Genomic DNA, 25,899 nt, shown 5'->3' on the forward strand with positions numbered 1-25,899 from the left:
GCTGTATCTTCTAGATATGCTGAATTAATTGAAATGAAAATATTGTTTATAGGAGAGAGATATAATAGATTCAGATTAAATCATAAAAATTTAAAAAACATGTTCATGCATGCAGTTCTTAAATGTATAAGTTCTAGTTAACTCTTCCAAAAGAAAGGCAATTTGTGGTTATTCATTTCAATTTATGGTTTAAATGTATGTATGCAAGCTGTGGTATATAAGACCATAAACAAAGTGTATGACAACCCCTACATTTTACTTTTCTAATTGCATTGGTAACATTTTATAATGTTGGGATATTTATAATATTATGGGATATTGCCAATATTGAAAAGTTAACAGTAAGTATGTTAAATTTCACATCATTCCTTTTCATGCTGCAGTAGATATTTACCATAATATTGAATGGATTTGGCATTAGGCCTTTCTTTTAAAAGGTGGCCATGCCCACCCTACATTCTAAATATGGGTGCAAAGATACTTTTGCCCTCTGGTTTGGACAACAAGGACGTGAGACCCAATTGTTCATTATAACATAACCTTTGCTATGTAAGTATGATTGATGTTTAATCAATAAAGTTATATGGTCTAGCATTATCAAAATTGCCATCGTTCATCATTGTAATCAGGGCTGCACATAACTCACTACAAGATCACCACAAGGCACAGTCAAGCTTGTGGTAACGTTTAGAATGCCTGATTTTGTCAGGTTAAACGGGTTAAGTAAAAAATGCAGGGAATAACTTTTTCACACAACATCCCCCCTTTACCAGCATACTTAACAGTTGGAATTTCCTACATGACCATCCACATTTTTAAACTAAAACCAGTTCTGCGGTCTGTCAAAAAGCTCTATTTTATCTTGTTTCGTCCACAGAACCCAATTCCTGTCAAAGTTCAAATGGTGTTTAGCAAACTCCAGGCTTCAGCGTTAATGTCTTCATAACAGCAGAGACAGTGGACAGTTTGGTTGTTCTTCTGGCAAGACGTCCGAAAGGCTTGTTGGCTTTAAGGTGGCTTCTACTGTAACTGCAGTGTTCAAGACCCCAAGATTCAACCAGGGTCTGCAATTCTCCAACTGCGTAGAATCTATGTTACTTCTGAAACCATCCTTCTAACTGTACATTTGTGCACAATACACTTCAGTCCTCTTCCAGGCCGGTACATCACAGCTCCAGTTAATTTAGAAATTCCTATTAGTGGTCATTTTAATTTTATCCAGCCATTGTCAAATTTATGATGGTCAACTACATTTTGTGTCATTTCATTTGGTGTTTTCTGACTTTCACTATGTTGGTGGATGAAAAGAAAAATGTATTTAAATGGCAAAATACTTTTACCGATTTGGTTCATAGGACTTTCTAGGGGTGCCACATGTTTAAGAATATTTTTGGTAATTTTTAAGAAGAGCACTGTATTTACAGTAATATGAATTACTAGATTGTATAGGTGTTAATGATCATTCCTAAAATATTTTAATGGTTGGTAATATATTTATAATTAACAACTGTAGTGTTATTTCCATCAGGCAATGAGTCAAACAACTAAAAGCGAATAATAACATAATAGACATTTAGCTGTTTGAGTGACAGACATACTGCTCCATTGCAGAGATTGTAGGGAGTTCAGGCTCGCTGGCCGTTCCACACACGCACACCCATACGGTAGGGCTTTTGAGATTGTGTCCCGCCAAAGATGAGGCTTAAATCTGGGACACCTCCAGTTTCAGGCCAGACAAATTGAAAACGCTGAAGCAAGGTCACCACAAACAAGAAGAGCTCCATACGTGCCAACCCCTCCCCAAGACACACACGAATTCCTGGGGAACACAAACATCAGAACACAAACATATTATTACAGGGTTTTTATGCCAATATTAACGTACTTCCTCTGTCTCTCTGTACCCTACCTGTTGAGAACGGAAGAAAGGCCTCTGGTTTCACAAACTCTCCTTTATCATTGAGGAAGTTCTCAGGGTTGAACTCGTGTGGGAACTTCCACTGGCCCTCCTCATGAAGTACAGAGGACAGATTAGGAATCACCATTGTGCCCTGGACCAGATAAGAGTGAGAGGAAGTATGGGCGAGAAGAAAAGATACAGAGAAGAATGAGAAAGCACTTACTTTCATCTCAAGAACATTTCCAGAATGAAACACAAACATTGCACTGCAGAAGGCACAAGCACATCACTTGGTTTTATTTGACCTGCCCTGTAAAGTCTGTGTGTAAACAGTATGTCTGACTATAAGATCTTAAGCCTGATTTTTACTTCAATGTCAAACGCGTCTGCGTAGGCTCCGCAGACACCACAGAGCCGCACAGCCAGGCAAGATCTAAAAGCGCATAGCTACTCGTACGTGAACTGCAGAGCAGCACAAACGATGATTGGTTGGATGGCGGAGGGAGGGTTTTACAGAGGAATTCTGGCCAAATTTGACTTCCTGTATGAACGAAGAAGAGATGCAAGAGGGAAAAAAGTACCTCCGTTTTATATAATGCTTTATTGGCTGTCCGGGCACATACAACACAGTGGAACCAACTCCAATTATGGCGAGGACACAAACTGGGCATTTCAGTTTTTAAAATTGGCAAATTCAGTGTTGATTACTTCTACTACAAAGTTGGCTTACTGGCCAGTAAAGTTTAACGATTTGTATTAGCAACACAGGAAACAAAAACTTAGTTGACTTTTTTATCAATACACTTGAGTTATCCCCATGGACTGGGAGTAAACGAAAAATTTTAGTCACGTTGTCGGAGAAACTAAACTGTATCCTAAACTGCAAGTACTAAAAGTGTATACTCTAGTTATTCTGTTGCGTTCGTTTTAACAGTCGTTTGTTTTGCATGGCTGAGTTAATTAGCCAACTACTAAATTAAATGTAGTTATATTTAGATGTGGCTATAAATATTGCTGCCACAATTTTATCTGTAGAAACAGACGTTTTATGTAAAGCAGGTTTGGCTAGCTAACACTAATAGTACTATTTTGCCATGCTTGCTAGTTGTTCATCCAACATTAAATGCAAAGTTAATGTGTCAATTTTCAACGTGATTTTTCTTTAGATGAGTAGATGGAGTACAGCAGCAGCTCATCAATCCTACAGTCACCTGAAACTGACCTGGACTCAAATGTAACTTCACCAGCTGCATCAGTTGACCCCGAGGCTGAGAACAGACCATCATTAGAACCTGTCCGTCTAATTACCAAAGACCTGTCCACCGAAAACAACCAGGAGTGTCTCTCCAGGTACATCCTGTCCTGACGACTCTTCATCCTCCTAGAGAACACTAAAGAGTATTTAGTAAGAACAATGACCTGACAGCTAAACTTAACCTTCTGGATCAGCGCAGAAAAGACAAGGAAGAGAGACATGCCATGCTCACTTTAGTTTGACGACGATATTGCAAGATTTTGTCACACCATATGTGACCTGATCCGCAAACTGCCACAACATAAATAAGGTCTAGCCAAGTTCAAAATGAATCAGCTTTTATCTGATATGGGGAAAGAAAGTGCTGGAGACACGGCCGGCTGAAGACACTGTTTGAATACACATCCCGATGTGGCTATTACTCTGTTTCCATACCATACCATACCATCTTCTTCCGCTTATCCGGGGCCGGGTCTCTGACTCTGTTTCCAAAGTGGCTAAATAACTTTTGTTTGTGATTTGAGTGAAAATAATTTGCACACTTCATGGATGTTGACCTTTTGAGTTATTTGATTGAATATTATTTTAGAGAAACTGCACATTTGAACAAAATACTTAAGTGCACTTAAATAATAAGTTCTAAGTAGTCTGCTCTTTTCACTGTTTGTAATACTTTATTGTTACACTTACAACTGTAGATACAAATATTTGACAAAATAAAAATAGGTTTTCTTTAAATGTGTATGACCATAATTCACTGAGAGTTCAGTAGGCCTGTAGGCCAGCCCTCAGCATCGTATCCTGCCATGGCACATGAAAAACCTCATCAGGTCATTGCAGACTCCAACAGCAGCCAGAGAGGCTCTCCATGCATCAGCCAAGTTGCCTCCCTCCAGAGGGACTTTTCAGGACTTGTGACTTGCTTGATTAAAGTATGAAAAGGACTTGACTTGACTTTGACTTGAGAACAAGTTACTTGAGACTTGACTTGACTTGAAGTGGAAGACTCGACAATGACTTGAACTTATAATAAACAAACAGCAATAAAATTATTTTATATGTTGTGACATCAGCACCACTAATCAGCGTATGTGCCTTTAACGCTGCACAATTCAAACCGCGCCAAACATGGCAGACAGTAACGTTAGTCGAGCTCCACAAATAGTATCGTTTGGAAACAAGGACTTTGAAATGGACCGTGTGAATAAAAAAAGATTTGCCAGATGCAAAATATGCAACACAAGAGTATCTGACACGACAACAACAACGTCAAATTTCATTCGTCATTTTAAGAACCACATTAAGGTAAGAAAGTAATCTCGTTATATTCAGTGTCACTAAGATCTATAACGATTAAGTTACTAATGTAATGAATTAATCTTTTGTTTGTCATAATTTGGCCTTGGTTGCATATTATGTTTTTTTTTTTCTTGTTAGAAATGTGACCATTATCATTACTGAATACGTCTGGGAAATAGATGTAAGGGAATTTGACTATAACAGTGGCATAGCCTGAATTTTAATGTTGATGGGCATCTTAAAATGAGCGGGCATGTATATTATTACACGTAGGCTATAATGTCTGTATTAAATGTGCGCATTTTCAAGTGTTTGTGGACTGCGTGTGGAAACTAAAAAGCACTGTGCTTACACCATAACAGTTAACTTTACTGCATGAAAGGCTAACATGGAGGCGCCGATGTGATTACCTAAACATTTCGAATAGTTTTTTTTTTTTTTTACTCATACAGACAAGAATAATTACAGCGTAATTACATATTAGGCAGTTTTTCAGTCACAATAATTAGTTTATAAGGTTGTTATTATTAGCCCTTATTACATGGATTGGCTGAATACCAGTGCAGAATGCGTGTTATTTCTTGATAACAGACCGTTGCCATGAAAAACAGCGCGTTGCTATGGACGCAGCAGGATTCTAACCAGAGACGGAACAGATTATTTTCTTTAGAGGAAGCAATACAATCGTTTATAAATCAATACATTCCTTTTGAAATCAATATTTTGTGTCAAGGTAGCCATGTAATACGCGGGATAAGGTATAGCGAGGCGGTTGTTATAGCGAATACAACCCCTTCAGGCTGATTCAAGATCCCTCGGCTTCGTCCCCACCAAAAAATTGTACCGCGGAGGAGAAAAATATTTGATTTTGAAATCGAGCTTCGCACCGAGCGCTCGTCAGAAACAGAGGACACTGTGTGTGTTCATCTCTTTAGTACTGTGACTTGACTTGACTTGAAACTTATAAGGACTCGACTTGACTTGCTTAGGGTGGACCCTTGACTTGACTTGCTTGATTTATCTGAACTGTGACTTGAGACTTGACTCGAGACTTGATGGTTAAGACTTGAGACTTGCTTGGACTTGACCATGTGTGACCATGTGTCCCCATCTCTGCCTCCCTCTGTGACCTGACTTCTCTTCTCCCTGGCTGTGCCTCGCCAGTGTTCAAAAGAGTCTTTGAAACTAAGTGGTATACACCTTGTTGCAGGTGTGTTGGCAGCATCTCTATAGGCCAGATAGTTGTGCAGTACAGCACAGGCCTTCACAACATTTGTACATTTGTCTGGTAGGAATTCCGACAGTCTGCCTAGAATTTTCCACCTTGAGACCATCATACCAAATTTGTTCTGAATCACACATCCGGCCCGGCCCGTGAATGTTGATAGTTGTAGATCCTCTTGCTGTCGTCCAGATTGGCACCTGGTAAAGCAGAATATACATTGAAATTTAAAATAACATAACACAAAAAAATCCACTGATTCTCTTACTGCATTTTGTTGAATCTAATCTAAATCTTTAATTAATCTAATATTTGGTCTGCTTATGAATATTAGAATATCAATATTGATTCAGAATATCAATAAACAATTGCTTACTTTGAAAGGGCTTCATCAGATTTACATGCAATGGAAAAGCAGCATCTCCAACGATGACATGGGGATGGTGACTCCTATCCATGGAATGTTTGTTGGTGGAGGGAAAACAGTTCTCCCCTGAAGCAGGTTTTGTGTGAAGTGGGTAGCATGATGTAATGAAGGGTTCCAAGCGATGCAGAAGATCGTTGAAACTATTAGCCGACATTCCTAAAATATTTCAAATGCACCTCTTTGTCCATCTTACTGTATGCATCTGCTGAACAAGCACACTGTATTCTCCCTGATCTGCTCGAGATATATTCAGCTCAACGCCCTAAAGACGGTGGAGATGACAGTGGTCTTCAGCAGAAACCCAGCTGCCCCCCCCCCATCACCCTGGGTGGCTACCCAGTCAACTCTGTGGAGTCCTTTCACTTTCTGGGCACCACCATCACCCAGGATCTCAAGTGGGAGCTGAACATCACCTCATTCACAAAGAAAGCACAGCAGAGGATGTACTTCCTGCGGCAGCTGAAAAAGTTCAACCTGCCAACGACTATGATGGTGCATTTCTACATTGCCATTCTGACCTTATCCATCATCACCTGGTACGCTGCAGCCACCTCCAAAACCAAAGGCAGGCTGCAACGCATCCACTCTGCAGAGAGGGTGTTTGGCTACAACATGCAGTCTGTACAAGACCTACACACCTACAGGATGCGGAGGAGATTAGCAAAGATTGGCATTGATCCCTCTCACCCTGGAAATTTACTATTCAGAATTCTCCCCTCTGGAAGGTTGAGGTCTATCAGGACCAAAACCTCTTGCCACATGAACAGTTTCTTTCCTACAGCAGTTGGCCTCATGAACCTGCCCCCAGGACCAAACTGATTATAGGCCACTCCCCACCTACACGCATAACCCTCAAATGGATCATTCACCTTACATATTTTTTTATATTAATGATCAGTCTATTGTTTTTAAGCTCAGTCCACTATTCTTGTTTGTTTGCATGTCTTTTATACAAAATTGCTGGACTAACGGACCAGAAAACAATTCCTAGTTTGCTTTGAAACTTTCTTGTTTTCTTACGCTATTAGTAACAGGGGTAACCACCCATCATGACATCACTTCCTGTAGCCCAAATAGTTCCAAGTTCATCAATAGGCAGGATATCAGTTTGTCAAGGCAATGCTCACCTTGGGCAGCTGGTAGCCCTGTAGTTGTGTGTCCTTGCAGGTGCTGTGGAACACGCTAAGAGGAACAGTGTCACTCATGCGCTGTGCCTCATGGATCACGGCTTGAACATACGGCATGGCATGTCTGTCCTCAAACGAGGCGTCTACCCGTCCCTCAAGAACCTCTTCAATTTCTCTGTGACAGCGATCTGGGACAAACATGCACACCGCCAAGAGTCCATTTGATTTATGTTTTGTAATGTATTTGGAGGCAACATATGCACTATTTACCATGAATGTGGTCATCACCGGCATCACGGTCATCTACAAACAAGATCTGATTCACCCTGTTTATAATGCATGACATGTATGCCAGTTTGAATGTTGTGTGTGTTTACCCACCTTGTATAGGTTGGTTGGTCATCAGGTGTAGCATGACAGAACGGAGGGTGTTTGAAGTGGTGTCTGTACCCGCAATGAACAGATCAAGTAGGAGAGACACCATCTGTGTGTCATTAAATGTGGAGCCTTCTTCAGCAGTCTGAAACACATATACACGCGTTTATAGTATATTCTCCAGGCTGTCCTGCTCCATCGAGTACAGTGCTACATACTATTTGCAAGCCAAGAATAAAATTGGACCAGATGCCTCACAGACAGGCAGTTGGATGCAGGGTCAAGCCAAGCTACAGACAACCAGTGTCCTATCCATTGTTCTACTTATACATAAAGCTGCTTCATCTCAGAGAAACATTCGAGAGCCTCCGGCCCATATGGACCATTCTTGCAAACACAAAGTTTTACTCAGACACGTTAAATCTTTTTTGTTTTCTTACCTTGTCAATCTGGTCCAGATAGGAGTCAATCAGGTCTCTGGGCTCTCCTGCAACCCATGAATGTTTGTGCTGAGTCACAATCTTGCTGATAAAGTCTTTGATTTCATCACATTTTTGGAAAACGTTCCTGAAGGGCAAAGGGAGGGGCCTCAAGACCGGGAGAATTTCATAGACCTAAAAGGGATAGATCCACAAAAGGACATCAGAATGTTAATGTGAGTTAAGGACATAGAATAACAGTGAGGACCATGTACTGTCTGAGAAAAAAAAATGTTAGCATTCCTGTATTTATTTATTTTTTTGTTGCTGCAGTGGGGAACCTGTATGATTTTTCCCTCGATTTCCCTCTTTCCCATTTTAGGATTTCCAATTTGCAGTTATGGCCTTGCCTTATCACAACAACTCCCCAGCAGGTTGAGGAAAGTGATAGGCAGAACTAGAGACACAACCTTTTATCACACTGGTAGCTCAACATGGAAGCATTTGCTGACTCATAGGAGTACATTTCCTGGCCAACCACCACAATGGAGCACGCAGGTCTTTTACCTGCCACTAGATAGAGAAATACTACACAAGGCTGTCCTGTCTGAACTTCTATTCATCTACCATGAATGTTGCTGTGCCAATTCCCACCACCCTTTAGAGAAACCCTGGCACTGTCGGCACGCAGCGAAGCATTATTTCTTAGAAGGACTTTCTACAGGGTTTTCACTGTACCATGGCCCAAGGACTGATAGATTGTTTAGTCAAATCCTGCAACCACTGGATGAGGGTGAGGAAGATCGGGTCGTCGTATGAAAATCTCTCTCCAAAAATCAGCGAGCAGATGATGTTGGACGCCGCCAAATGGAACAGATTCTGCGGATCAATCAAATCGCCTGATAGGACACATCAACGCCACAGTTAATGCACAAAGAGCAACAATCACAGAGCTACTGATTTGAACACATTGACAGCATAGCTTGTTACAGTTAACAGTGTTTTTATTAGATGTTATAATTTAACAGCATGGAAATCCCTGCTGACAGTGCCCGTTTGAGAAAGTACGAAAATTGATGCGTTCACTAATATACGTTTCTCTGAATAAGATTTGTTACATTACGTCATTTGAAAATCCAAATGTAGAAGGACTGTACCGGCACTGCTCTCCAGCTCTTTGCAGATGTGGGTAACTTCTCCTAAGATTCGTTCTTCCATGGAGCGTTTTCCAAGACCAAAGTTCCTCAATGTGGTGAGGGTGAAGCGCCTGTGTTCCCTCCAGCTTGAGCCATAATTGGCCAAGATGACCCCTAAAGACAAAAACACACAGTACAACTCTGCCATGCACTCAATAATATTCGACAAACTATAAAATAGGTCAAGAACTTTCTACCTTTGCCTTGCAAGACGTGACTGATCATGATATGGTTTGGCCGTCCTCCGTATTCCATTGCGCGGGTTACCAGTGCCTCACGAATTGCCTCCAGGCCATTCAGAATCACAACAGGCTGCGTGCCGACATACAGACTAAACACGTTTCCATAGCGCCTCTTCAGCTGAAGCACAGAAATGAAAGACAGAAAGAGCATTTTTCTGTTATTGCTGCTACTAATGCAATTACTACCACTGCTTCTGTTGGAAACATATTTTCATATTTAAACCTTGTTTGTTTTCATAATATAAGCTGCTTATTTATTGTATGTCACACATGTACAATTTGTGTTACACTCATGGGTGATTTGGAAATGTGTTATTTGCATGTCACAGACCAGGCAACTATTAGTATCTAGTCCATATTTTTTATCTTAAGCTCAAGGATTCAATCCATGAACCTTTTTGTCATTGGCCCAATCCCCCTAACCACCATTCTATACCTGCTGTATAGCATTATCTAGTCCTATAGATACCAATATATGAGTCCGTTTTAATCAGTTTCGATACAAGATGTTTACTTTTAAGGTGAACAACTGATTCCACATATTATTGCTTATCAAGCTAATTTCACATTAGTCTTTAAAATCGATTGTATAACATATTCAGATAATTTTTTTAGCATAAAGAATGCATAATCATTTGTTTTATCTGGGCGCAATCCCCACAAGACAATACATTTTTCTCCAATTTATAAAAACTTTGTGAGGCTTCCTGTGTTGTGGAAGATCTCTGTCAAGTTTATGGAGGGAGACAGAGGCAAATGTAGGGTCGAAGAAGGCGAGCGTTGTGCGCTAGGCACAGGACAAATGAACGTGGAGGTCCGAAGCACTGTTCAGTTTTCGAAGCTCTACTGTTTTAATGCAGAGAGAAGTATTTGAAAGAGCAAGTTAGTCAAGAGAGTCATAAAGTAGAGCTAGTTACTTGATAGTAGTCATAGAACATTAATTTGAGAGTCGTACAAGAGAATAATTTAGTGTTAGCTATTATTTGACAGTCATACAGAATAGTAGGTAATTTGAGAAGTAGAAAAGGTAAGAGTGCTGCTTAGCTAAGTACTTGGAAAGGGGAATAGGAATGTGTATTAGAGAGCAATGGAGAATGTGCGTATGACAGTGTTCATTACGTCGACTAAAATATTTGTTAAATTCCTATTTTTCAGTGGCAGTTGCATCGCATCGCATCGCATCATCTTCCGCTTAATCCGGGGCCGGGTCGCGGGGGCAGCAGTCTAAGCAGGGATGCCCAGACTTCCCTCTCCCCAGACACTTCCTCCAGCTCTTCCGGGGGGACACCGAGGCGTTCCCAGGCCAGCCGGGAGACATAGTCCCTCCAGCGTGTCCTAGGTCTTCCCCGGGGTCTCTTCCCGGTGGGACGGGACCGGAACACCTTCCCAGGAAGGCGTTCCGGAGGCATCCGAAACAGATGCCCAAGCCACCTCAGCTGACCCCTCTCGATGTGGAGGAGCAGCGGCTCTACTCTGAGCTCCTCCCGGGTGACCGAGCTTCTCACCCTATCTCTAAGGGATCGCCCAGCCACCCTGCGGAGAAAGCTCATTTCGGCCGCCTGTATCCAGGATCTTGTCCTTTCGGTCATGACCCAAAGCTCATGACCATAGGTGAGAGTAGGAACGTAGATTGACCGGTAAATCGAGAGCTTCGTCTTACGGCTCAGCTCTTTCTTCACCACGACAGACCGATACATCGACCGCCTTACTGCAGAAGCTGCACCGATCCGTCTGTCAATCTCCCGTTCCATCCTTCCCTCACTCGTGAACAGGACCCCTAGATACTTAAACTCCTCCACTTGAGGCAGGCACTCTCCACCAACCTGAAGTGGGCAAGCCACCCTTTTCCGACTGAGGACCATGGCCTCGGATTTGGAGGTACTGATTTTCATCCCCACCGCTTCACACTCGGCTGCAAACCGTCCAAGTGCATGCTGAAGGTCCTGGCTTGAAGGGGCCAACACGACAACATCATCCGCAAAGAGCAGAGACGAAATCGTGTGGTCCCCAAACCTGACACCCTCCGGCCCCTGGCTGCGCCTAGAAATTCTGTCCATAAAAATTACGAACAGAACCGGAGACAAAGGGCAGCCCTGCCGGAGTCCAACATGCACAGGGAACAAGTCTGACTTACTGCCGGCAATGCGGACCAAGCTCCTGCTTCGGTCGTACAGGGACCTGACAGCCCTTAGCAAAGGACCCCATATTCCCGAAGCACTCTCCACAGGATGCCACGAGGGACACAGTCGAATGCCTTCTCCAAATCCACAAAACACATGTGGACTGGTTGGGCAAACTCCCATGAACCCTCCAACACCCTGTAGAGGGTATAGAGCTGGTCCAGTGTTCCGCGGCCTGGACGAAAACCACACTGTTCCTCCTGAATCCGAGGTTCTACTATCGGCCGTATTCTCCTCTCCAGAACCCTGGCATAGACTTTCCCGGGGAGGCTGAGAAGTGTGATCCCCCTATAGTTGGAACACACCCTCCGGTCCCCCTTCTTATAAAGAGGGACCACCACCCCGGTCTGCCATCCCAGAGGCACTGTCCCCGACTGCCACGCGATGTTGCACAGGCGTGTCAGCCAAGACAGCCCCACAACATCCAGATACTTGAGGTACTCAGGGCGGATCTCATCCACCCCCGGTGCCTTGCCACCGAGGAGTTTCTTAACCACCTCGGTGACTTCAGCCCGGGTGATGGACGAGTCCACCTCTGAGCCCTCATCCTCTGCTTCCTCAATGGAAGACGTGACGGCGGGATTGAGGAGATCCTCGAAGTACTCCTTCCACCGCCCGACGACATCCCCAGTTGAGGTCAACAGCTGCCCACCTCTACTGTAAACAGCGTTGGTAGGGCACTGTTTCCCTCTCCTGAGGCGCCGGATGGTTTGCCAGAATCTCTTCGAGGCCAGCCGATAGTCCTTCTCCATGGCCTCACCGAACTCCTCCCAGGCCCGAGTTTTTGCCTCCACAACCACCCGGGCTGCAGTCCGCTTTGCCTGTCGGTACCCGTCAGCTGCCTCTGGAGTCCCACAAGCCAACCAGGCCTGATAGGACTCCTTCTTCAGCTTGACAGCATCCCTTACTTCCGGTGTCCACCACCGGGTTCGGGGATTGCCGCCTCGACAGGCACCGGAGACCTTACGGCCACAGCTCCGAGCGGCCGCTTCGACAATGGCGGTGGAGAACATGGTCCACTCGGACTCAATATCTCCAGCCTCCCTCGGGATCCAGTCGAAGCTCTGCCGGAGGTGGGAGTTAAAGATCTCTCTGACAGGAGACTCGGCCAGACGTTCCCAGCAGACCCTTACAGTACGCTTGGGCCTGCCGAGTCTGTCCAGCTTCCTCCCCCGCCATCGGATCCAACTCACAACCAGGTGGTGATCAGTTGACAGCTCCGCCCCTCTCTTCACCCGAGTGTCCAAGACATGTGGCCGCAGGTCAGATGAAACGACAACAAAGTCGATCATCGACCTGCGGCCTAGGGTGTCCTGGTGCCACGTGCACTGATGGACACCCTTATGCTTGAACATGGTGTTCGTTATGGACAAACTGTGACTAGCACAGAAGTCCAATAACTGAACACCGCTCGGGTTCAGATCAGGGGGGCCGTTCCTCCCAATCACGCCCCTCCTGGTGTCACTGTCGTTGCCCACGTGGGCGTTGAAGTCCCCCAGTAGAACGATAGAGTCCCCAGTCGGAGCACTTTCCAGCACCCCTCCCAGAGACTCCAAGAAGGTCGGGTACTCTGCACTGCCATTCGGCCCGTAGGCACAAACAACAGTGAGAGACCTATCCCCGACCCGTAGGCGCAGGGAAACGACCCTCTCGTTCACCGGGGTAAACTCCAACACATGGCGGCAGAGCTGGGGAGCTATAAGCAAACCCACACCAGCCCGCCGCCTCTCACCATGGGCAACTCCAGAGTGGTGAAGAGTCCATCCTCTCTCAAGGAGTGTGGTTCCAGAGCCCAAGCCGTGCGTAGAGGTGATCCCGACTACCTCTAGTCGGAACCTCTCAACCTCACGCACCATCTCAGGCTCCTTCCCCGCCAGCGAGGTGACATTCCACGTCCCTAGAGCTAGTTTCCGTGTCCAGGGATCGGGTTGTCTAGGCCCCCACCTTCGACTGCCGCCCGATCCTCTCTGCACCGGCCCCTTATGGTCCCTCCTGTGGGTGGTGAGCCCACTGGAGGGCGGCCCCATGTCGCTCGTTCGGGCTGGGCCCGGCCGGGCCCCATGGGGAAAGGCCCGGCCACCAGGCGCTCCAGGGTGGGGTCCCGGCTGCGCCATGCCGGGCGACGTCACAGAACCCATGATTTTTTTCTGACCCGTCGCCTAGGACCTGTTTGCCTTGGGAGACCCTACCAGGGGCATATAGCCCCAGACAACATAGCTCCTAAGGTCACTCGGGTACTCAAACCCCTCCACCACGTTAAGGTGGCAGTTCAAGGAGAGGTGGCAGTTCAAGGAGCAGTGGCAGTTGATGAGACGATAACTGACTGAATAGAAACAGAAAATTAAATTAAAAAAATTATATAATAATTAATCGTCTTATTTAAACTACCATAGTTGGAAAGGAGGATTTTGGAAAGAGAGGTTCTCTGTATTTTTTTCATGATGAGCTTTCAGATTTCATCAAAAGACTTCTGAAAGCACATCATCCCAATATATACAGTTGTGCTCATAAGTTTGCATACCCTGGCAGAAATTGTGAAATTCCGGCATTGATTTTCAAAATATGACCATGCGTACAAAAAACCCCAAAACATTTTATTTAAAGATAGCCATCATATGAAGCCATATATTATCACATAGCTGTTTGGCTCCTTTTTAAATCATAATGATAACACAAATCATGGCCCTAATCAAAAGTTTACATACCCTTGAATGTTTGGCATTGTTACAGACACAGAAGGTGACACACACAGGTTAAAATGGCAATTAAAAGTGAATTTCCAACACCTGTGGCTTTTAAAATTGCAATTACTGTCTGTGTACAAAAGGTCAGTATTAAGAATTGTTGCCTAAAATGGCTCAATAATTATTCAAATGATATGAATGTGATTAAAACTGAAAGATATTTTTGTATAATATCACATAATCAAAATCTGAAGCTTCGTTTGACCAAGTTCTTTTCAAACTAGAATGCAACACCCCACAGTGCACAAATGACAAATACCAAATGAATGCATCTAATATTGTGGCGCACCCGTACTATTACACACCGCTGTTTCCATGCTCAAGGGTTCAATTCTTCCTGTTGCCGGTAATATGATTTTGTTGAATGCAAAATGTAATCCTTTCTCCCTCCACAAATTCCTGTTTTACTGAGGTTACCCTTTTCAATAGTCTTCATTATTCATTCATCCTAACCATTACTTTAAACACACCGCTCTGGGCTAAACACAATACATCTAAATCAAACGTCATATTTTGTCCAGCTGATGTCCCTGCTGTGCACTGTGCTGGAAAGCTTTGAGCAATGAAGCATTTTTTCTAAACAAGCATCAATGGTTCAGAAAGCCTTGGTTTCCCATCCCTACTGTGTGCTGGCGATACAAAGGTACGATACAACAAGACAGGAGAATACAACAATGATAGACAAGGACAGGGAGAAAATGACCACTAAATACACAGACTAATGAGGAGAATAGAACCAGGTGAGGGCTATACACAGGTGAACAGAACGTATCTAATCAACTGAACTGGGAACAGGAAAGACCAAACAAGGGCATGACAAACGCAGACTACACAGAAAACACGAACCAGAACAGTCCCATTCGTCTGCGACCGTTACAATCTCATTATTTTATCCACAGTTCCCTGTGTGTTTGTGCTAGCTGTACCTTTTCTGTTTTGTTGTGTACAGTAGAATCATCTGGCTGTTAATTGTTCAGCATTCACGGAGAGGTGTTCAGGTACCTATTGATTTCATTGGATGTGTGTGAACCGAGTGCTAACACAAACAATGAACCACAAACTGAAGAACTCAAAGGGCAAATAAAATAGGGTCCCCAATTAGAGGCAATGTGGGACAGCGGACTCTAATTGGGGACAATCAAAAATGGAATGCAGAGATGCCTAGAGCAGTGGTTCCCAACTACGGTCCTCAAGTACCCCCAACAGTACACATTTTCATTGTAGCCCCAGCCAAGCACAGCTGATTCAACTTGTCAACTAATTACCAGGCTCTCATTGAGTTGAATTGGGTGTGCTTGTCCAGGGCTACAACAAAAATGTGTGCTGTTGGGGGTACTCAAGGACCACTATCAGGACTCGAGTTTGGAACCACTGGCCTGGAGCCACCTTTGTGGTCAGGCCCCAACTGTGGCCCCCAGGCCAGGACCTGACAAGACCTACACAGGGCAGGTACAAAGTAGGGATTCTCCTCTATGTACACAAGCTAATGATAACCTCAACTCTATAGCTCAATGACAATAACTCCCAATACCTCTCTGAGGAGAAAATAAAAAGTTGTTTAACTCAAGAAAGTGACATTCTAAGCATGAGAACGAGCATGAGAATGACTGCATGGGCAAAAATGGAAAGAAAATGTTCTCAAGAGCAAGTAAACTGGGCAACGTTAATCTTCCTTGCAAAGAGCCTCTCACTTTACCCTTGCCTGGAAACTATGCTTTTAATAACTATGTTGATGTTACACTACAGAAATTGGCTAAATGTATGCTAACATTAACAATAATAAATATATTGGTTAACTAATGACCTTTACTAGTCTTCTAACATTAGCTATAGTCATCAACATGTATAAAAAAAAAAATATATATATATGCCCTGATGACAAGTTTGGTAATTATTTTTAATAAATTGTGTAATACACTGTAGCTGTTGGCAGGCATTGTATGGAACCCATGACCTTTAGCTCCCCAGCGGGGAGCTACTACACACTGCTTCAAATAGGGATATCCCTTTTGGAAGAGTGGGCAGTGGTCTTGCCAAGGTCGCTACACTACCCCCACCAAACGGGAGAGTGTGTCCTCACGCTTCACTATACCCACCTGTCCGATGGCCATCCGGGTCAATCCCACTTCTGACAGCAACGTAAAACCTGACTAGGTCACAAACGAAACTTGGGTTTTCGAACTAAACGGTTTATTGAACAAATGAACACCAGCAACACAAGCAAAAAGTATGCTCTGATGCATGCTTCATTTTCCAGACCTCCCAAGTACCCTAACAGAAAGACCGGTACATTCTGTACATACTTTCCAATTCGCATTCTTAGGTTTGGAGAAAAAGGAATGAAAAAGAACATTTGTATTCATTTGTTTTAAAAAGAACAGAATTGCGCTATTTTGAAATACACCCTTAAACTTTAAAAAAAAAGTCTACATGTTATTATGAGAAGACAACATTTTATTTAGAGATAAAACTCCCAGATTGCAAAATTATCTGTGAAAACATTTCTTAAAACAAATGTTATTGTTTACTGCACTAAATGGAATTCAATGGAAAATGAGTGGCTTAGACCCAAGACTTCTAAATGTGCAGCAGGATATATTTTTTAACCTTTTCTGCAATATTAATAAATATTTTAAACATTATTTTTCTGGTTTTTGATTATGCAATTGTTGATTCTCTCTTTCTCATTATTACTTCACAAACAACTTTGTAAAATAGACTTGTATTAGGTTAATAGATTCAATGGATAAATTATCATGAAAGAGAGGGTATGTTCTGGCCTATTTAACACGTTTGCTGCTTGTTCTTTGTAAAATGTACCTTCTCTTGCATTAGGTTTATATTCTACCAATAACAGTGTTGAACATGCAGGCTATGACATATAGTAAATATGCCATTTGAGATGTTGCCCTGCATGTCACACACGGCACTGCTGTGCACTGACAGACTATCTTCAAATATAATAAAAGTAATTAGAACATTTTGATGTTGTCCCCATGGTTGGTTGATGTCCCAACACTCAACCCTAGTATAAGCTAGTAAATGTCACTGTGTTGCTTGTATCCACTGACCTATGATATGGTTTGATTGAAGATCAATATCTGAAATACAATTTTCAGCAAGAAGCATAAGTGTTGTGGTCTACTATACCCTCTCCAGATCTTTCAGAGGGTTGACAGGGTCCAGTTGTAGCAGATTTCCAAGGATGGGCAGGGGACGAGGTCCTGGAGGAAAGTTTTTAGGACGGCGGACCCTGATGAAGAAGGACAGCAGGAGAATGAAAACCCCCAACAACACCACCAACCCTAGCATGGCGAATGGGAAATGTGTGTGCTATGCTTCCAACTTAAATACTCCGGTATACTCACCCACAGAATATGTGGACTTTGTTTTGAACACTGTCGGCCCCCAGGGTGTTGAGGGAAGAGTTATGTAATGCTAAAACTTACCTCTGACCTACAATGAATGCGCTTAGAGATCTAATGAGAATAAGGCATAACAGAAAGAAGAGCAGTAGACCTTCACCTGGGGGTTGGTGTCGGTGTGTATGTTTGGGGGCGTACACACATTAAAAAAAATATTTTAATGTTTCAACTCCACTCCCTCCAAAAAAAGAGTTGAACTAGGATTTGTAGCTGTACTTTTGAACATCCTAGACCTAGCTACAACCAGGCCGCAACTTCAGAAGGATTCCTATTCAACCCTGTCTGAATCAGAAAACTGTTAATTATTAATACTTGGTGCAGCTCTGAGAGTTAAGGAGGAAGACCGACTTACCACAGAAACTGGAAGAGAATATCATCTCAGTTCTGTCAACTCAAGAATTCCTGGAATGATGTGTCCATGCTCCACTCCACTACTAACCTGTGAGTACTTGTATGTGAATGAGCACATGCTACTATGTGTCCTGCTGTGCCATGACTTGACACAGACATGATATGCTGCATATGACAATCTTAATAAAAGGACAAATTAACTAAATTTAATTATCACAGTTGCATCTTGTATATATACCTCTATGTGTAAACCTAAGCAAAGTTAAAAGTAAAACTCCTATAAAAATGTTGCATCCCCTGATTTTAAGATCCTGCTATGAGGACAGCGATGTACACAAGGAGTAGAAAGAAATTATTCTTTATTTTTAAAAGTTGCAATATTTTCTGATGGACATGGTTTTTGGTGTCCTAATTACTTGGATACATTGAGATCTTCCAGCCTGGGGAAATGTGTTTAATACAAATTGAAGAATGTATTTATTAATCGCATTTGGACCACAAGAATGTAACACAACCAAACTGGCAAATACGTTCAGACAGAAAACACCACGTATGAGTTCAACCATTTATTAGAGAACGTATGTACAGCCCTGTACATGCAAATCTTGGCATTAGGTTCTGCTCCTTTAGGGCAACTCATTGCCATTACATGATGGTGTATACTATACTACCACAATAACATACCTTGTTATTATTTATGCAATTCCCATGGAAATGAGCAAGGTATTGTAGAGAAATTACGTATATCAGAATCTCTGAAGAACAAGAGGCTGTGGTCCGAATGAAGATTTAACACAGATTTATTATCAAAATATATGAATTACGCTGCAGTGGACCTGTAAACAGTTGTTTTAACCCTAAAGTCTCCACATCCATTTGTCCAGATCTATTCGCCTCTATCGGTTTTATTCCTCTCGCCCCAGGGGCGGTTACTTTTTACTCTCGTGAGTAAAAAAAACCTCCTTATTGTCTCTTCGTTGGCATGGTGACATGTTGGAAAATCTCGTTGTTTTCTTCGATGTCCAATGAGGAAGGCCTTGCTCTAAACTCTGGCCCCTTGGGGTTATTTTCGGTTACAGATTTTTGCATATACAGGTGCTGGTCACATAATTATAAAATCATCAAAAAGTTGATTTATGTCAGTAATTCCATTCAAAAACTGAAACTTGTATATAATATTCATTCATTACACACAGACTGATATATTTCAAATGTTTATTTCTTTTAATTGTGATCATTATAACTGACAACTATTGAAAATCCCAAATTCAGTATCTCCGAAAATTAGAATATTACTTGAGACCAATACAAAATTTTTTTTTTTTGAAATGTTGGCCAACTGAAAAGCATGAACATGAAAAGTATGAGCATGTACAGCACTGAATACTTAGTTGGGGCTCCTTTTGCCTGAATTACCGAAGCAATGCGGCGTGGCATGGAGTCGATCAATCTGTGGCACTGCTCAGGTGTTATGAGAGCCCAGGTTGCTCTGATAGTGGCCTTCAGCTCTTCTGCATTGTTGGGTCTGGCATATCACATCTTCCTCTTCACAATACCCCATAGCTTTTCTATAGGGTTAAGGTCAGGGGTGTTTGCTGGCCAATTAAGAACAGGTACTGGTAGCTGTGGCACTGTGTGCAGGTGCCAAGTCCTGTTGGAAAATGAAATCTGCATCTCCATAAAGTTGGTCAGCAGCAGGAAGCATGAAGTGCTTTAAAACTTCCTGGCAGAAGACTGCATTGACCTTGGACCTCAGAAAACCCAGTGGACCAACCCCAGCAGATGACATGGCACCCCATACCATCACTGACTGTGGAAACTTTACACTGGACTTCAAGCAATGTGGATTCTGTGCCTCTCCTCTCTTCCTCCAGACTCTGGGACCTTGATTTCCAAAGGAAATGCAAAATGTACTTTCATCAGAGAAAATAACTCAGCAGCAGTCCAGTCCTTTTTGTCTTTAGACCAGACGAGACGCTTCTGACGCTGTGGCTTGTTCAAGAGTGGCTTGACACAAGGAATGTGACAGCTGAAACCCATGTCTTGCAAAAGTCTGTGCGTGGTGGTTCTTGAAACACTGACTCCAGTTGCAGTCCACTCTTTGTGAATCTCCCCCACATTTTTGAATGGGTTTTGTGTCACAATCCTCTCCAGGGTGCGGTTATCCCTATTGCTTGTACACTTTTTTCTACCACATCTTATCCTTCCCTTCGCCTCTCTATGTAACGAGGCCGCGCGTGGAGGAGGCGCGCCACCCCACCCCTCCCGCTCCTCCTCCCACGGCACTGTCATGTCTTGTTATTGCACACACCTGGTGTCCATTCCCTCATTGTGTTGCCTATATTAGTTCCTGTGTCTTTGTGTGGTACTGTTCTATGTCTTACATTCCTGGAGATAGGCACGTTTGTTTTAGTGCATGTGCGCAGTTTTATAGCGTGCCTTGATTTTGTATATTGAAAATACAAGTTACGTTTATCGCCTCCCTGAGTTAATTAGCTGATTAGAGTGTGACACCAGGTGTCTTCAATATTGAACCTTTTCACAATAATCAAATTGTCTGAGATACTGAATTTGGGGTTTAATCAAAATTAAAAGAAATAAACACTTGAAATATATCAGTCTGTGTGGAATGAACGTATACATTATACAAGTTTCACTTTTTGAATGGAATTACTGAAATAAATCAACTTTTTGATGATATTCTAATTTTATGACCAGCACCTGTAGATGTGAAATATTTTACAAAGTTACAGTAATTTACATTCTATTGTCCTAACCTAGACTAGAACATCAGGGGGTTGGAGACAGAAGGTTTCTTCCTGCTGTATAGGAGGCGGTTTCTTTTACATGTTAATTGTTGGGTTTTAATCCTATCTTTCTCAATAAGATAGGTGCAAAGTCAGAGTAAGTGTGAGTGTGTGTGAGACAAAAGGCGGTCTTGACCTATTTTTCCAGAGAGACAAGGTGTGATTACAACAGCATGATGGAGTTTTAAACCTTGAAAGTTATTGTATTCCATCATATTTTCCTAACCTGGCTGCAGCATACAATTTAATAAAACAAAAACATAGAAATACATGGTTATTAAATCCGCATTATTTAAACTTTATTTATCTCAACAGTATGCAGTACCAACACTACAAAACCACTGCCAGACATTATGTCGTACAGCAGAGCATGAATACTACATGCTCCATAGAACAGTGAACACAAGCCGTGATAAGAAGACAAGAACGAATCGCATAAAAATCCCAGAAACACCCCTGCAAACGGGTCAGACGGGTCAGACTAAGAGCGGTTCAAACCCCCCTTAATGATGAAAAAAATTATGAGTACCGTGACGTCGCCCGGTATGGCGCAGCCGGGGCCCCACCCTGGAGCCAGGCCCGGGGTTGGGGCTCGTATGCGAGCGCCTGGTGGCCGGGCCTTCCCCCATGGGGCCCGGCCGGGCTCAGCCCGAACGGGCGACGTGGGGCCGCCCTCCCGTGGGCTCACCACCCACAGGAGGGACCATAAGGGGCCGGTGCGAAGAGGATCGGGCGGCAGTCGAAGGCAGGGGCCTAGACAACCCGATCTCTGGACACGGAAACTAGCTCTAGGGACGTGGAATGTCACCTCGCTGGCGGGGAAGGAGCCTGAGTTAGTGCGTGAGGTTGAGAGGTTCCGATTAGAGGTAGTCGGGATCACCTCTACGCACGGCTTGGGCTCTGGAACCACATTCCTTGAGAGAGGATGGACTCTTCACCACTCTGGAGTTGCCCATGGTGAGAGGCGGCGGGCTGGTGTGGGTTTGCTTATAGCTCCCCAGCTCTGCCGCCATGTGTTGGAGTTTACCCCGGTGAACGAGAGGGTCGTTTCCCTGCGCCTACGGGTCGGGGATAGGTCTCTCACTGTTGTTTGTGCCTACGGGCCGAACGGCAGTGCAGAGTACCCGACCTTCTTGGAGTCTCTGGGAGGGGTGCTGGAAAGTGCTCAGACTGGGGACTCTATTGTTCTACTGGGGGACTTCAACGCCCATGTGGGCAACGACAGTGACACCTGGAGGGGCGTGATTGGGAGGAACGGCCCCCCTGATCTGAACCCGAGTGGTGTTCAGTTATTGGACTTCTGTGCTAGTCACAGTTTGTCCATAACGAACACCATGTTCAAGCATAAGGGTGTCCATCAGTGCACGTGGCACCAGGACACCCTAGGCCGCAGGTCGATGATCGACTTTGTTGTCGTCTCATCTGACCTGCGGTCGTATGTCTTGGACACTCGGGTGAAGAGAGGGGCGGAGCTGTCAACTGATCACCACCTGGTGGTGAGTTGGATCCGATGGCGGGGGCGAAAGCTGGACAGACTCGGCAGGCCCAAGCGTACTGTAAGGGTCTGCTGGGAACGTCTGGCCGAGTCTCCTGTCAGAGAGATCTTTAACTCCCACCTCCGGCAGAGCTTCGACTGGATCCCGAGGGAGGCTGGAGATATTGAGTCCGAGTGGACCATGTTCTCCACCGCCATTGTCGAAGCGGCCGCTCGGAGCTGTGGCCGTAAGGTCTCCGGTGCCTGTCGAGGCGGCAATCCCCGAACCCGGTGGTGTTCATTATAGATGCATCCAGTGTTCTCTTTTTAATAAGGGCTTAATGGCAGCTGTTTTTAGAGATGTTGGGAAAATGCCTGATTGCAGTGAGCTATTAACTATTTGCTGCAGGTCCATTGTTATAGAGTTAGAAATTGTTTTTAAAAAGTCTGATGACAGTGTTTATTACAAATTTTAAGATGTCGAACTGTTTCTTCAAGGGATTTTGGATCAATTGTATTAAATTGCGACATAATAACCAAGTTATTTCTTGGTGGTTGTAGAGATGGTACAGAGTCCTTGTTAGACTGTGTAGTTCTGATGGTCCGTCTAATACTCACAGTGGACATTCTGATGCTATCTGCTTTATTGGGTTTGTAAGCTTGTTGACCATGACAAAGAGTGTGGGTATTATTGATATTCTTGTTGATCATTCCCCATATATGTTGCTGTCTGGCCCTGTGTAACGCATTGTTGAAGCTACCAAGGCTTTATTTGCAGATGTCATAATGAATTTGAAGTTTATTTTTCCCCCACTTACGTTCTTCTTTCCTACATTCTCTTTTCAGGGCGTTTACCATAATGGTGGTTCTCCATGGTGTTTTCTGTTTGCTCATAGTTTTCTTTACTGATGCAATACGATCCCTGACATTCAATATTTTGGCAAGGAGTACATCTCAGCACTCAGCACTTTTTGTTGGAGAGATAGCTATGTCTTCCTTAAACTGAGCATTGGTACTCTCATTAATGTACCTTTTCTTAACAGAGTTTACTGGAACATTTGGGGTGATAAGTCATTCAAAAAAGACACAAAAATGATCAGACAGGCCAATGTCTTTAACCATGATAGAGGAAATATCAAGTCCTTTTGAAATAACCAGATCTAGAATGTGGCCTTGAGTGTGTGTACGCTCTTTCACATGAGTGAGATCAAAAGTGTCAAGTAGTGCAAAAAGTTATTTGGCATTATTGTCCATACTATTATCTATGTGGATGTTAAAATCGTCTTTAATAATAAACAAGTTATAATCAACTGATATAACAGAGAGTAGTTCAGCAAAATCATCAATAAAATTAGCAGAATATCATGTAGGTCTGTAAATGTTAAAGAATGTATCTTTAAATAGGGCAGCCACTCATCCTCCTTTCCTACCATTTCGACACGTATTCATATAGCAAAATTTATCAGGTGCTGTCTCGTTAAGAATTATAGCACTAGAATCTTCAGTTAGCCACGTTTCAGGGAGAAACATAAAATCTAGGTTGTAGGATATTATAATGTCATTTTCCAAGAATGATTTGTTGGCGAGAGATCTGATATTAAGTAAAGCCAGCTTAATAGATATAATAGGTGTTCCTGGACTAGTAGGTTGACGTGTCACAGTTAACAGATTAGACAAGTTTATAAGATGCATGGGCACGATTCCTTCTAGTTCTAATCAACACAGGAATAGAGATACTGGGTCCTAGCTTGTACTCAAAACAGTCTGCATTCCTATTTTCACAATAGCAGGGACCCGAAGCACATCACCAAGTATATTCTGTGCTCTGTGGAAATAAAGGACAAAGTTGTTGACCATGTGGCAGTTGTCTAAACAATCGTTTTAAACGGGGGGGAGGAGTGGGACATTGGGGAAGATGAGCTAGGCTATCCTTGGTTAGATCTAGCTCCTTGATCGGTGGGTGTGATAGAGGGGGAGAGGGTGGGTGTGATTGAGGTGGAGAGGGTGAGTGTGGTGGGGGGAGAGGGTGAGTGTTGTGGGGGGAGAGGGTGAGTGTGGTGGGGGGAGAGGGTGAGTGTGGTGTGGGGAGTGGGAGTTGTTGTGACCCCGTTTGGGTTGGAATGGGGCCTGAGATGAAAACATGTTGTTGAAAGTTTTTATTTTCTCCAATAGCATATAAAATAATTTTTCAGGATCTCAGAGTCAGTTTTCCTTTGTTGACTGCGTTCTGTCAAATATAGGGAAATCTTTAGAGCTCTCTAGCCTTAGGTTAGCCTGTTTTGCTATGTTAGCATTAGCATTTGTTGATTCACCTGTGGGACAAGACCCACAGTCCAACCGGAGGAGCGCTCATGTGACTTAATCTTCTAAGCGGTTGATCCGTTCCTCTAACAGCTGTCTCAGCTCCTCCATCAGAAAAAATCCATCAAAAATACAAAATAATTAAAGATGAGGTCCTCTTTCAAAAATTACATAAAATGTTTAAAATATGAGTAAAACGAATACAGAACAAAAATTAAACAAAGGTAAAGGATTTAACCTTTTCATGCGTGAGTTTCAAATATTCCTTACCGCCCCCCCAGCGTGAGTTTTTTTGTGCGTGACTTCAGTACTCTCTCCAGCATTTGAACTCATGCCAGCATTTGAACAGTCACCTTGCTAGGTAAGGAACACTACATGCATTGCATTGCATTGCAAGCTTCTCTCGTTGACTCTAATTCTAAGAGCTGCAAAAGTTGGTTGATTTATAACTGTAGCTAGCTAGAAAACGTCAGCTACCCGCTAGCTAACAAATCGTGACCAGTAATTCAGTGCAGTGAAAATGAATAAACTATACAACGGGTAACGTAACTTCTAGAAAGTTTTTGCAATGGTTTTGATTGGTAGTAGTCGCTAATATAATTCATTTTTGTGTATTAGTGTTGGCTGTCTGTTGGTACGTAAGTAACACTTCTTGTCCCGATTTGAAAGCTTTCTACCTGGTTAATATCATAGTATGGTCTTGAAACAATTACAATCAGGAAATAAAGTTATAAACACTGTTTGAGCTAAATGTGAGTAAATAATAGCACGGTTTTACCAGCCATTGTTATGTTACTTGTAGCTAGGCATGCTAATGGTGCGTTCTAAACAAGACGTTCTAATCACACCAGTGTGATCGTACGCTTCAGGGACCACTCTAGCCTGATCACACCGGTGTCAAACTGTTAAAGAAGATTCAAAGAAAATGAAAAAAAGGCTGGCAAAAAGCAGGAAGCAGGAGAGTTGCGTTATGCGACTAACAGGGATGAAAGCAGTAGTGTTCTTTTAGTTATATTTGTCGGATGTCCTGGATATATTTTTTTGTACTTGACACACCTGCTTTTGCAAGGTATACGGATGGAAGCAGGGAGGAGATTATATTTGCAGTTTCTAGAGAACCTGCTCTATATGACCAATGTGCATAAGGCTCCAAAA

General features: G+C 43.2%; 1 protein-coding gene across 3 annotated transcripts; it reads right to left on the bottom strand.

Annotated features, from left to right (window-relative positions):
- Positions 1-254: 254 nt before the first annotated feature.
- Positions 255-17,698, bottom strand: LOC105008551 (cytochrome P450 2B4). 3 transcript variants are annotated; one of them, XM_020049493.3, is made up of 10 exons: positions 17,537-17,698; positions 9,418-9,580; positions 9,182-9,334; positions 8,763-8,923; positions 8,046-8,219; positions 7,612-7,750; positions 7,231-7,418; positions 6,053-6,126; positions 5,794-5,876; positions 1,955-2,051 (listed from the first exon to the last, which is right to left on the bottom strand). In XM_020049493.3, exons 1-10 carry the CDS (start codon positions 17,696-17,698, stop codon positions 2,032-2,034), a joined length of 1,317 nt encoding a protein of 438 aa, XP_019905052.2. In that variant the 3' UTR covers positions 1,955-2,031. The 3 variants fall into 3 exon arrangements, with proteins under 3 accessions (XP_010866178.2, XP_019905052.2, XP_019905053.2); XM_010867876.3 differs by lacking the exons at positions 5,794-5,876; positions 6,053-6,126 and adding an exon at positions 255-1,819 and having other exon boundaries at positions 1,910-2,051; XM_020049494.2 differs by lacking the exon at positions 1,955-2,051 and having other exon boundaries at positions 5,795-5,876; positions 6,053-6,169.
- Positions 17,699-25,899: the final 8,201 nt, after the last annotated feature.

Source organism: Esox lucius, chromosome 9 (assembly GCF_011004845.1).
Source record: "Esox lucius isolate fEsoLuc1 chromosome 9, fEsoLuc1.pri, whole genome shotgun sequence".
In the NCBI taxonomy this organism is placed as follows: Eukaryota; Metazoa; Chordata; class Actinopteri; order Esociformes; family Esocidae; genus Esox; species Esox lucius.